The sequence below is a fragment of the Hyperolius riggenbachi genome, chromosome 6, assembly GCF_040937935.1.
Source record: "Hyperolius riggenbachi isolate aHypRig1 chromosome 6, aHypRig1.pri, whole genome shotgun sequence".
Lineage (NCBI taxonomy): Eukaryota > Metazoa > Chordata > Amphibia > Anura > Hyperoliidae > Hyperolius > Hyperolius riggenbachi.
This window is the reverse complement of record NC_090651.1, coordinates 173,264,504-173,277,326: the sequence shown is the minus strand read 5'-3', so window position 1 is coordinate 173,277,326 and position 12,823 is coordinate 173,264,504. Positions and strand designations below refer to the sequence as shown.

The window sequence follows — 12,823 nt, the reverse complement described above, 5'->3', positions numbered from 1 at the left end:
CCCCCGATCTGCGCTCCCCTCCAGCTGTAATTAGGAAGCAGCCGCTTGCAGATCGTAAGAGGCAACGGGCGGGGAGGACTCACCTTTTCCGCGTTCCAGCGAGCACTCCACTGACGTCACTTCCTGCATCGCCGCCCACTGTATTGTAAGTTTTCTCCTAAATTTGCCTCAGGTGGCAAAAAGTCTAGGGCCGGCCCTGGTTACATAAGCTAAAGACATAGACAAGGGCTGGTTGGTAGAATGAAATAAAAAATATAAAAAAAAGAGGAAGGCATTTTGGATTAAATACCTCCAGACACTTCACCCTATAGGCATGAATCTATGATGTCTGTAAAATCTAATGTTTTTCAAACGTGCTGTATTTATTACACAGGTCTGCGACTAAAAAGCTGTTTGATTATTTTCATCAAATTTCCATGTATTTTTGGTGTGCTGAAAACAAATAAAATTTTAAAAAAACCTCCTAGACGTGGATGATTTGCCACAAAATGCAAAATTGTCTTTAACCACTTCACCCCCCCCCAGTGCTAAATTTCTCCGTCCCTCTGCGCACTGCTTCACCCCCAGGGACGGAGAAAGGCGCACTTGTTTGTTTACTGGCTGGGAGTGGGCCGGAAACTCGCGCGCGCACTCCAGCCAGCCCGCACAGCAGGTGACTAATTGGACGTTAGGAACAAGCATTCCTAAATCCAATTAGACTCGTCGATTGCGAATAGAATGAAGACTGCTTCAAACAGAAGCAGTCTTCATTCATAACAATGTAACATAAACAAACGTGCAGCGCGCGATCGCGCACCCCTGCGACCCGCGCGCGCGCACACACACCCCGGCTCTGCAGTCCAATGATTGGTTATGGGGACCCCAGTCCCCAATAACCAATCATATTACATAAATACAGGAATGGAAGCAGCGCTGAAAGGTAAAAATCGCGCTGGTGTTTCAGGGGTAAAACCCCTCAGTTGTGAAGTGGTTAAACTTATCACATTTTTAACATTTTAGGATCCTCAAAAAGGAGGGTGGATTGCATTTACAGAAATTTTTAGGCAATAACAAAGACCCTCACTTTAGGTTGCCTGATGAGTTTGAAAGTGCATTGGCTCCAGTGCCACCTTGACTATTTTCATAGCTCCCAACTGTCCCTCTTTTGGAACCCAGTCCCTCTGTTCCTCTTTCTTCCTCATTTGTCCATTCAGGACTCATGTACAGATCTAAGTAAACATATGTATTTTATCTACTAAAATATGTGTTTGACTCTAACCTAATAAGACTTTAATTGACTCTCCCATCCTTTAAATAATATATTTCTTATTTTCAAATATGAAGGACAATGAACCCGGATAGAGAGGACTAGTGTGGTATGGATAAAAAAAAATTCTTATGAAATCTTTATGGCACGTGTGACTAAGGGTGTGCCAGGGGTGTGGTTAGGGGTGTGGCAGGGGCATTGCTTAAGTGTCCCTCTTTCTTATCTCAATAAGTTGGGAGGTATGTACTTTCATGAAAATTTAGGAGCTGTGATTGAGGAAAAAGGTGAACGAATCCACCAAGACATTAAAGAGATGGAAAGGAGACACCAGGGAAAATGGAGCCTTACAATGATGACAGACTGTTGGATGCTTCAGAGAGACGTTCCAGATGATACAAGCGTAAATGCACCAAGAAGAGCCTCACAGGGAACAAGAAGTGAGTTTAGTGTGTGTAGGTGAACTCATTTCAGTTCAAATAAGGATTTTCATGAAAAACAATTAATAAAACTTAGATTTTTTAAGTCCATTTCCATTTATTTTTAAGTACTGCCTTAGTTAACATAGTTACATAAATTGTCAGGAAACGCGATGTCCTATGACAAAATGGAGGTCATTTTCGGATTCAGTGCACCAAAAAAACATAAAGATTAAGTGGAATGACCAAAACAGCTCTTTGAAAAAATGTTTTTTGCAGACCTGTGTTATTTAGCATTTTTTTTGACAATGGCCTCAATTCACTAAGATTATCTCCTGTCTTTAATAACTCTTCTAGAGTTGTTACCATGGTGATAAGGCATGTAGTATTCAGGAAACATTTAACCTCAGACAAACCTAAAGTTAACTCTTCTGTCTTTAAGTTAACTCTCCAATCCTTAAAATAACTCCAGAGTTAAAGACAGGCTGTTAATTAACTGCATGTGAAAATAACTACAGAGGAGGTAAATTAACTACAGAGGAGGTAACTTAACTACAGAGGGGGTAAATTAACTACAGAGGAGGTAACTTAAGGAATGTAGAGATAAGATAACTCTCTCACTGTGTGGAGGTAAGTTTTCTCTTGCCTTATTATCTCCAGCATGATCTTAGTAAATTGAGGCCATTGTCTCCATTGTTTGTTTGTTTCTCATTAGTTTATATTTTACCAATTTCCCTAGATAAGAAACATATGTAGCACTTGGTTCAATACTTAACCTTTTCCGGACCGTGTGTAGTAAATCCTACAGCGCACTTGTGGCTGTCTAATCCTGATGCGGCATAGGATTTATGCCACCTGCCATTTGCACTCCCAACGCGATCATGTGCACCCGAGAGGGGAGATTAAGCAGTCATATGACAGCTAACCTCTCCCCTCAGTGATCAGGAGCCATTGCGATTGGCTCCTGATCATGTGATCACTACGATCGCCGGCGGATCATAGCGATCACGATTGGCAGTGGCGGTCTGAGGGGAAGAAGAGGACGGGGACTCGCCTTCCTGACGTTCCCCCGGCGATCGTCGCTCCCCTCCGCTCTAGCCAGCATCCCTGCTCGCTCTGCATTAAGTGTCAGGTCCTGGCTTGATGACATCATCAAGCCACGACCCGGAACTTAATGGCAGTGCAAGCGAGGATGCCGGCCAGAGCGGAGGGGGCTAGAGCTGATCATTGCTGGAGCCTGGGAGTTGAGTAAAGGCTGCTGACAAAACAGGGGACACTTGCCTACACTGGGGACACAATACCTACCTAGCCATACTGGGGATCCGGCTGCCTGACCCACCCCCCCCCCAAATGCGTGTCCCCCCCGTATGTAAAATGGCCTGTTCAGAGAGGGGGTTAAGCAGCCAGTCCCTAAATGGTTAATATAAACTTGCACCTTTTCTTTATTTGTACAGCAGATGGCAAACTTACACTACTGACTAACTGTGGCCTTAATCACTGGATAGCTCTGTGTTATAAGCAGGACCAAAGCGCAGACATGAAATTTAGGTCTGTGTCAACCATTTTAGTTACTAACTATGGATGCCAGCTCCTCCGCATTGCTAATGCAGCACTGATATCACTCCTAGGCATGCAAAGATTTGCTTTTTAGCCATGGTTTTGCGCCATTAATATGAGTTTGGGGGGCTCCCTGATTAGTACTTAACTCATCCCAAGCTCTGTGCTCATTAATTGCTAAGTATAGGTTAGATAAGGTGCCCTGAGTATATGGTAGATAGGTAGGTGCCTCCAGCATAGGCACAGCAGCGGGGAGAGCGGACATAGCGTAGTTACAACTCACCTTCCGCAATCCCCTGCAGCGTCTTTCTTCTTCCTGTCCCAGGCACTACTCGCGTTGGTAACAGCGCCCCTTGTGATGACATGCGATCACGTCATCACAGGGGGAACTGTTACCAATGCGATGGATGCCTGGGGCAGGAAGACGATAAAGGCTGCGTGCATGCAGGGATTGTGGAAGGTGAGTTGTAACTATGCTATTCCTGCTCCCCCTGCGGATGCGCCCCCTCTCGCCGCTCAATCCAGCGCACCAGGCGATTGCACTATTGCAATTTCCTGTAGAAACAGGTGTGTCTCTCAAAACCATTTTTCATAGACATTAAGCATTGCTCTTCTAATCTCTTACCTTCAACAATACCCCATGGTGTTTTTCTTCCCAAAACTCTCTTTCCATTCACCTGATATTCTTTATCACTTCCTACAACAGCAAAGGGCATAGTTTCCTGCTAATACAAAACATGTACATTTTTTTATCCAAGGATTACAACAAATTGATTGTGTACAAATCTTGTAGCAAATACTGTACTAAGGGTCTTTTTACACTAGGATGCGATTCGCTTGAAAAAGTGGATCACAGCCCTTTTGCTGATCTCAACAATTAACATGTAAATCGCGGTGCTGTTTTACCATTACCGCAAATCGTTTTTCACGAATCACAAACATCCAGTATGTTTGATTTTCATTGCTCATATAACCAATGGATCGCGGCGCGGTCATGGCAAAATCGCAGTAGTGGAAATTGAATGTACAGCAATTGCAATATAGTGCGCTTGCAATCGAGTTACCAAGTGGAAATACATCAGAAAGGTTCCCTTCTGTTGCAACAAAACATAGTGCGCACATACCTGAAGGTGGCAGCATGTGCCTCCTTGATTTCTCACTGTACTGTAAAAAGCTTGTTTAAATTTCAATGGAAGTACAGTATTTCTTGTAGATTTTACCGTTTATAATAAAAGTTATATATTTAAAGTTATACGTACACTGATCTCTAAAGATACCCACAAATACAGTGGATGGATAGAGTACTGCCCATTGTAAAATCTTTCCACTTCCTGATTTACATACCGAAATCTATCACAGGTGGCAGCATCTTTAGTCCTGCCATGTGATGTCTGCATAGAACTCTCAAATGAACATTCTGCAAAGGGAGATACTGTTTGCTTGGCAGTTGGAAACTGTTTGCTTGGCAGTTTGCATTTCATACAATGCAACAAGGTTCACAGACAGGAACTGACAGGACTGTGGTCCTGATATCACAGTGTGAGAGGGGTTTCACTACAATATCAGCCATACAGAGGTCCCTGATGATCTATTTGAGAAAAGGTAAAGATTTGTTAAAAGTACGTAATACCTGCCGCTGAACCATGACTCTGCTTATGGGTGGGGGGAGTACACCAAGTAGGGAGGAGTCAGCCCCTTCCCACACATCTCTGTGCCAACTTCTTCCCAGCCCTTCTCTCTGTACCTGCTGCTCCCCCCCCCCTCCTGCACTGTGCCTTGGGGGTTCCACCCACCTTGCCCGTCCCTAGAAATGGGGCTGCTATACACTATATAGCACAAAGTTGACAACCCTTTGAATCACCTTCCATCCCTTTCAATCTCATATTAATTTTGTGGCAGGAGTCTGGAACTATCAAATACTGCTAAAGTACATTGTTTACAAGCGCTCTACAAATAGAATATTATAGAATGTTGATTGTACAAATGTACCACTTCTATGTAATATGAGGGACTACTAACGTATTCATTTAAAGTACATGCATTCAGTTTACCATACTACTACATAGTTTTGTACAATTTAAATAGTATCCTTAATGTGAATATTTATACCATATAGATAAGGTAAACTTTTCCAAAAAATATCTTAAAAAAAATGCCAAGACACCATAAGAGTACCTAGTCATTAGGTAGCAATACATGCTAGAATCACCAAATTTTCGAGGTATTTTAAAGTGATTCTGAAGGGAAAAAAAGTGCCCCTGGGGGGCTACTTATCTTGGGAGTGCAAACCTCTGGATCCTAAAGAGGCTTTCCCCATACTCCGTAGCAGAGGGTATTCACTGACAGTCCGATCAGGGGCTGGCGGAAAAAATCGAGCCCAATCAGGTCCTCTCTACTCGGCAGACGCACAGTAGAGCAGATCCGATTGGGCTCGGGTATTTCTGCTGGAGCGGAAAGCCGCTAGTGTGTCTTCCCAGGCAGGCCAATTTAAATATAATAGTGGCTGCTTGAAGGGTACCAGTGCTGGATCGGCCTGGCTGAGAAGGACCGAAGAAGCATCATCAGGATCCAGAACAGTTACCCCCACCCTTCTCCTGGGCACCGGATAGCCCCCACTCCACATCACAGAACATGCTGGCTGGAATAGCACATACGTACTAACTACACCCATGCACAGGGTACTGACCACCTGGAATTCTGGCGGGTAATTCACCAGAAATTGATTGGGATATTGCAGCTACTCATCCTGGTAAAAGTGGCAGATTTCTGGCCGCACTACAGGACAGTTACTTGACTCAAATGGTTACTGAACCTAGGGGAAATGCCCTACTGGATCTGACAATTTCAACAGACAAAATGATGTATCAAATGTGCAGGTTCTAAAACATTTGGGGAATAGAGATCATAACCTGATAACGTCTGTTGTGTGTTGTGGTGACTGATAAGCCGTGGAGCAGCAGAACAACTGAAACTATGAATTTTAGAAATACAAAGTTCAGTCAACTCAGGCATGCATTAAGTTTGATGGACTGGGATAATATACTACAAGGGAAGGACACTGAAGAAAAATTGCAAACTTATTAAATTATTCTTAATGAATATTGTAGTAAATATATCCTATATGGAAACAAATCTTCTAGGAATAAAAAAGGCCTCTATGGATGAATAGAAATGTTAGTATTCAAATTTAAGGAACACTATCGGTTAACATATTTTTTTTAAATTGAGATTAGGAAATGTTTGGGAAGTGCTACTAAGTACTGGTGTATACATTTGAATCCTTGTTTCTTTGTTTACTGTTATCTAATTCCTTTCACACGTTTCTGACCACAGTCTGCTGAAATCTTGATGGCAGAGTGAGCCCTAAGGGGATGGGGAATTCCCTCATACTGCATCTGTCAACCATGTGTGTGCGGAGAGCTCAGTCAGAGACAGGCAGAGCTTTCTCTCACAGAGAGCAGAGGAAATGTATCTTATGTGCAGCATAAACATTTGTAATTGTCTGTGTGACTGTGAAACCTAACACCTGACAAGCTTTTTATATACTGTAATTCTGCTTTAATATTACACTAGTAAATATATCCTATATGGAAACAAATCTTCTAGGAATAAAAAAGGCCTCTATGGATGAATAGAAATGTTAGTATTCAAATTTAAGGAACACTATCGGTTAACATATTTTTTTAAATTGAGATTAGGAAATGTTTGGGAAGTGCTACTAAGTACTGGTGTATACATTTGAATCCTTGTTTCTTTGTTTACTGTTATCTAATTCCTTTCACACGTTTCTGACCACAGTCTGCTGAAATCTTGATAGCAGAGTGAGCCCTAAGGGGATGGGGAATTCCCTCATACTGCATCTGTCAACCATGTGTGTGCGGAGAGCTCAGTCAGAGACAGGCAGAGCTTTCTCTCACAGAGAGCAGAGGAAATGTATCTTATGTGCAGCATAAACATTTGTAATTGTCTGTGTGACTGTGAAACCTAACACCTGACAAGCTTTTTATATACTGTAATTCTGCTTTAATATTACACTGATCTTAACATGCCAGACTGCAGAGATTCATACCTTTGCAAATGAGACATTCCAAACGTAGCTAAAATCTACACACAATGAATTAAAGCTTCTGCCTCTGATATTTAACATGAAAAGTAGGAAAATGTTTACACAGCTATTTCAAAATTATTTGTACATTGTCATTTTAGAACACTTGGTTTGATAGAATGCCTATAAGGCTTTAGAACAGGAGCGGAACAAGGCTGCATTATGCAATTAAAAGGAGTGCAATAAAAGTGGTAAAAAACAAAATTAGGCTGGCAAAGATTGGAGCTGAAAATCAAATCACTAGAGATATGAAATCTAATCCAAAGAAGTTTTACACGTATATCAACTTTAAAAAAAAAGGTGGATTGTATTGGACTCCTAAAGAATGAGGGAGGGAATTCAATTGTGGAAGACCAAAGTAGGGCGGAGCTATTGAATGGTTGATTTGCTTCTGTCTTCAAAAGGGAAACATCGTAGTTGAAAATTACAGATGCGGAAGGGTCGCAATCAGGGGCGGACTGACAACTCATGGGGCCCCCAGGCAATAGGAGATTATGGGACCCCCATACCAGTGTTTCCCACCTTATATGTTATATTTTTATAGCTAAGATATAATAATTTACTGACAACAGTATTTGACACAATATTTTATATTGTGATATTTCATCCTGAAACCCCCCCCCCCCCGCCAAAAATGGGTGTGGTCATGCAACAGAATGTGGGCGTGGTCATAGGTGGGGCAAAATATACATGACCTTAGCAGTGGTGTAAAAGGTCTGCTGGGGAAGTTTGAACTCTGCCATAGTGTTTCCCCCCAAAATACATGTAATCTGACAGAATTTCACCAAAAATCCATGCAATTTGGCAGAGGTTCCTCCAAAATACAGATAATATGGCAGTTGTTCCCCCAAAATAGACGTTATCTGGCAGCAGAGGTTCCCCCAAATACACATAATTTGGCAGCGGCTCCCCAAAATATGCGTAATCTGGCAGCAGATCACCAAAAATACATGTAGCAGCAGTGGTTCCCCCAAAATACACATAATCTGTAAGCAGCGGTTCCCCATTATACACAATCTGGCAGCGGTTCCCCAAAAATACACATAATCTGGCAGCTGTTTCCCAAAATACACGTAATCTGGCAGCAGCAGTTCCCCAAAAATAGTTAATCTGGCAGCAGTTCCCCCCAAATAGGTGCCCCCAGTATAGGTAACCAGGTCAAAAGGTATCCCCAGTGGAAGTAACCAGGTCTATAGGTTTTCCCAGTGCAGGTATCCAGGTCTGTAGGTGTCCCCAGTATAAGTAGCCAGGTCTATAGGTGTCCCCAGAATAGATAACCAAATCTATAGATGTCCCCAGTTAAGATAGCCAGGTCTATAGGTGTCCCCAGAATAGGTAGCCAGGACTATAGGTGTCCCCAGAATAGGTAGCCAGGTCTATGGGTGTCCCCAGTATAGGTAGCCAGGTCTACAGGTGTCTCCAGAATAGGTAGCCAGGCCTATAGGTGTCCCCAGTAAAGATAGCCAGGTCTATAGGTGTCTCCTGTGTAGATAGCCAGGTCTTTAGGTGTTCCCAGTATAGCCAGGTCTATAGGTGTCCCCAGTATACGTAGACAGGTGGATAGGTGTCCCCAATATAAGTAGCCAGGTCTATAGGTGTCCTCAGTATATGTATCCAGCTGTATAGGTGTTCCCAGTATATGTAGCCAGGTCTATAGGTGTCCCCAGTATAGCCAGGTCTATAGGTGTCCCCAGTATAGCCAGGCGTATAGGTGTCCCCAGTATATGTAGCCAGCTGTATAGGTGTTACCAGTATATGTAGCCAGGTCTATAGGTGTCCCCAGTATATCTAGCCAGCTGTATAGGTGCCCCCAGTATAGCCAGGTCTATAGGTGTCCCCAGTATATGCAGCCATACGTGTTCCCAGTATACGCAGCCGTGTGTGTGTGTCAGTGTCCCCCTCCGTGTAGCGGTAACAGGCCCCGTTTTCTTGTAGTAAGCTGGCAAGGTTGGCACCCTCTGACCCAGACATACTACCTTGCGCAGTATGTCCACTCATGAATCTCGTGACCTCCCTACCTATGCAACTCTGACTCTGTGCACATGTGGTGCAATGTCAGTCCCCATAAGACACCCCCCTCCCTCCGAAGACTGCAGTTTCTGTCCCCTTGGGAGAACCCCCCCTTCCTGATGGCTGCAGTGTCTGTCCCCTTGTAAGACTCCCACCACTCTCTGATGACTACAGTGCCAGTCCCCTGCAGTATCTGAACCCTCCTTTCTTTCCTATGACTGCAGTGTCTGTCCCCCATAACACCCCCCACACAGTTACAGTGTCTGTCCCCCATAACCCTGCCACATGGCTTCAGTGACCATCCCCCATAACTCACCCACACACACACACATGGCTGCAGAGTCTACCCCCCCCCCCCCCCCCACCCCAACACACCCATGACTGCAGTTACCATCCTGCATAGACACACAAACACATAACTCACATGTCCATCCCCATAACCCCGCTCCTGAGTTGCTGCCCGTCTAGCTGCTTCACAGTCAGAGTGCGCACTCACACACTGTGTGTCACCTGACCGCCTGGCGCCCGCAGCTACATCCACGCATGGTTTCCTCTTCTAGTCTCCCCTCCCACCTCCTTCACAAGCGGGCAATCAGGAGGGGGAGCGGGGATACAAGGCAGCGAGCGGCACTGATGTTGCTATGGCGACCAGAGACGCTGCGGGGCAGCCCCCGCAGCGTCTCTGGTTGCCATAGCAACATCGGCGCCGCTCGCTGCCTTGTATCCCTGATCCCCCTTCAGATTGGTTGCTTATGTGAAGGAGGTGGGAGGGGAGACTAGATTAGTAAACAATGCGTGGATGTAGCTGCGGGCGCCAGGCGGTCAGGTGACGCACAGGGGGGCGCTGCACAGTATACCAAAGTGACCACACACAGTCCTGCGGCTTCTCCTTTCCTTCTGCTGGCGCCGGCTGGACAGCGCAGGTTCTCTGGCGGGCATCCCCTGACCACGGGCCCTCGGTCCGTGCCCGAGTGCCCGAATGGTCAGTCCACCCCTGGTCCCAATCTTCCAATTTTAACCACTTGCCGACCGCACGCTTATACCGTGCGTCGGCAAAGTGGCAGCTGCAGGACCAGCGACGCAGTACTGCGTCGCCAGCTGCAGGCTGATTAATCAGGAAGCAGCCGCTCGCGCGAGCGGCTGCTTCCTGTCAAATCACGGCGGGGGGCTCCGTGAATAGCCTGCGGGCCGCCGATGGCGGCTCGCAGGCTAAATGTAAACACAAGCGGAAATAATCCGCTTTGTTTACATTGTACGGCGCTGCTGCGCAGCAGCGTCGTAAGGCAGATCGGCGATCCCCGGCCAATCAGCGGCCGGGGATCGCCGCCATGTGACAGGGGACGTCCTGTCACTGGCTGCACAGGACGGATAGCGTCCTGTGCAGCCTCGATCGCCGGGGGGGAGCAGGTAGGAGAGGGAGGGGGGAATTTCGACGCGGAGGGGGGCTTTGAGGTGCCCCCCCCCCGCAACACCCAGGCAGGCAGGAGAGATCAGACCCCCCCCTGCACATCATCCCCATAGGGGGGAAAAAAGGGGGGCAATCTGATCTCTCTGCCTGCAACCTGATCTGTGCTGGGGGCTGCACAGCCCACCCAGCACAGATCACTCAAAACAGCGCTGGTCCTTAAGGGGGGGTAAAGGGTGGGTCATCAAGTGGTTAATATTAAATAGGAAGGAGTGAAGACAAGACTAAATAAAATCAAAACTGACATTGCACCTAGCCCAGATGACATACATTGTTGGGTGCTAAGGGAATTAAGGTCAGTTGTAGATAAACCCCATTATCTTCTCATTTGTGACTCTCTTTCAAGTGGGATAGTTTCAATAGATTAGTGTACAGCCCATGTTTTCCCATTATTAAAGAAGGGCAAAAAAATCTGATGATGCTGGAAATTATAAACATGTAAGCCTACGATCAGTTATGTGCAAACTCAGAGGTTCTTAAGAGATATACTATACAAGATTTCATAGCAGAGAATAATGTTATTTCTCAGCATCATTATGTGTTTACTAAGGACAGGTCTTGTTTGACTAACATGATCAGCTTTTATGAGGTGGTGAATACTAGTTTGAATCTTGGTAATCCTGTAGATGTGATATACTTGGACTTTGCGAAGGTCTCTTATACTGTTGCCCACATCAATCTAACGCAAAAGTTAAGAATGCAACGACTGGGGGAGAATCTGTGTGCATGGTTAGGGAACTGGCTAATGGACAGGAAGCAAAGAGTTGTGGTCAATAGGTCATATTAAAAATGGGTGACTTTAGCAGTGTGGTCCTACAGGGGTCAGTACTGGATCCAGTATTCTTCCATTTTATTTATTAATGACCATGCAGAGTTGCTATTTTTGCATATTATATAAAATTGTGCAGAATTCAACTCTAACCCACATTGCAGAAGGATCGGTATAGAATGGCCATATGGACACATAAATGGCAGATGAAATTCAATGTTGAAAAATGTAACATCATGCATTTGGAAATACCAACGGTCTAGCGCCATACAAAATAAATAGGATACAGATGGGGACATCAAACTTGGAGAAGTACTTAGGCGTACTCATCAACAACAAATTAAATAATCATAAGCAATGCCAAGCCGCTGCAACTAAAGCAAATAAAATTTTGGAATGCATTAAAAGGGAAATAAAAACTCGGGATCTTAGCATAGTACTGAACCTGCTTAACTCTCTAGTAAGGCCATATCTGGAATATGGAATTCAGTTCTGGGCACTGCATTACAGGAAGGTGCAGATTTGGAGCAGGTGCAGAGACGAGCAACAAAATTGATTAGAGAGATGGAAGATCTGACTTACCAGGAAAGGTTAGATAAACTGGGCTTATTTACTCTGAAGAAAAGACACTTTAGAGGATATCTAATTAACATGTATAAATACATGTACATTTACACTACCTATAGATAGATAAATTATATGTCATTTAACCGCATTTGAACATTTTTTCTATTGTAAATTAAAAATCAATTTTCTCAAAAAACGACAACTTTTTATGAAAATGTTTTTTCCTCTTGTTACCACTGTTCCCCTTAACCATTTATGCTGCCTAGACTTGATTTTCACCTCCAGGTGGCTGCTGTAGCGCTGCTGCACGCTTCTGCGCATGAACGCGCGCCCACGCACGTGTTGTCCCCCGTTAGCCCGGAGATCAATGAATGGGAACATACAGGGGTTGGACAAAGTAATGGATGCACCTAACATTTTGGCATCATAAACTTTGAACATGTTTTAAGCAATCAAAACTTGACATATGTTAATTTTTTTTTGTTTATTATTTTTGTTATTTGATATGTTTAATTAAAATAATTGTTTTTTACAGATATTTAAACCAAAGTTGGTTATAATTTATAAAAATGGCAGATCTCTCAAGCTTTCAAAGAGGCCAAATTGTTGGTGCTCGACGTACGGCAGGCGCTACTATAACAGAAACTGCCCGAATGCTTGGCATTTCAAGAGGTACAGCCTCAAAAGT

At 44.4% G+C, this 12,823-nt stretch overlaps 1 protein-coding gene across 3 annotated transcripts in view; it reads right to left on the bottom strand.

Annotated features, from left to right (window-relative positions):
- Positions 1-12,823, bottom strand: part of SEPTIN3 (septin 3) — a 298,561-nt gene that overhangs the window by 47,727 nt on the left and 238,011 nt on the right. For 2 of the 3 annotated variants that reach the window (XM_068240225.1, XM_068240227.1), the window contains one exon: positions 3,845-3,944. In XM_068240225.1, the coding sequence (XP_068096326.1) occupies positions 3,845-3,944 (100 nt within the window). The remainder of the gene's footprint in view (positions 1-3,844; positions 3,945-12,823) is intronic. The other variant, XM_068240226.1, reaches the window with a different exon arrangement.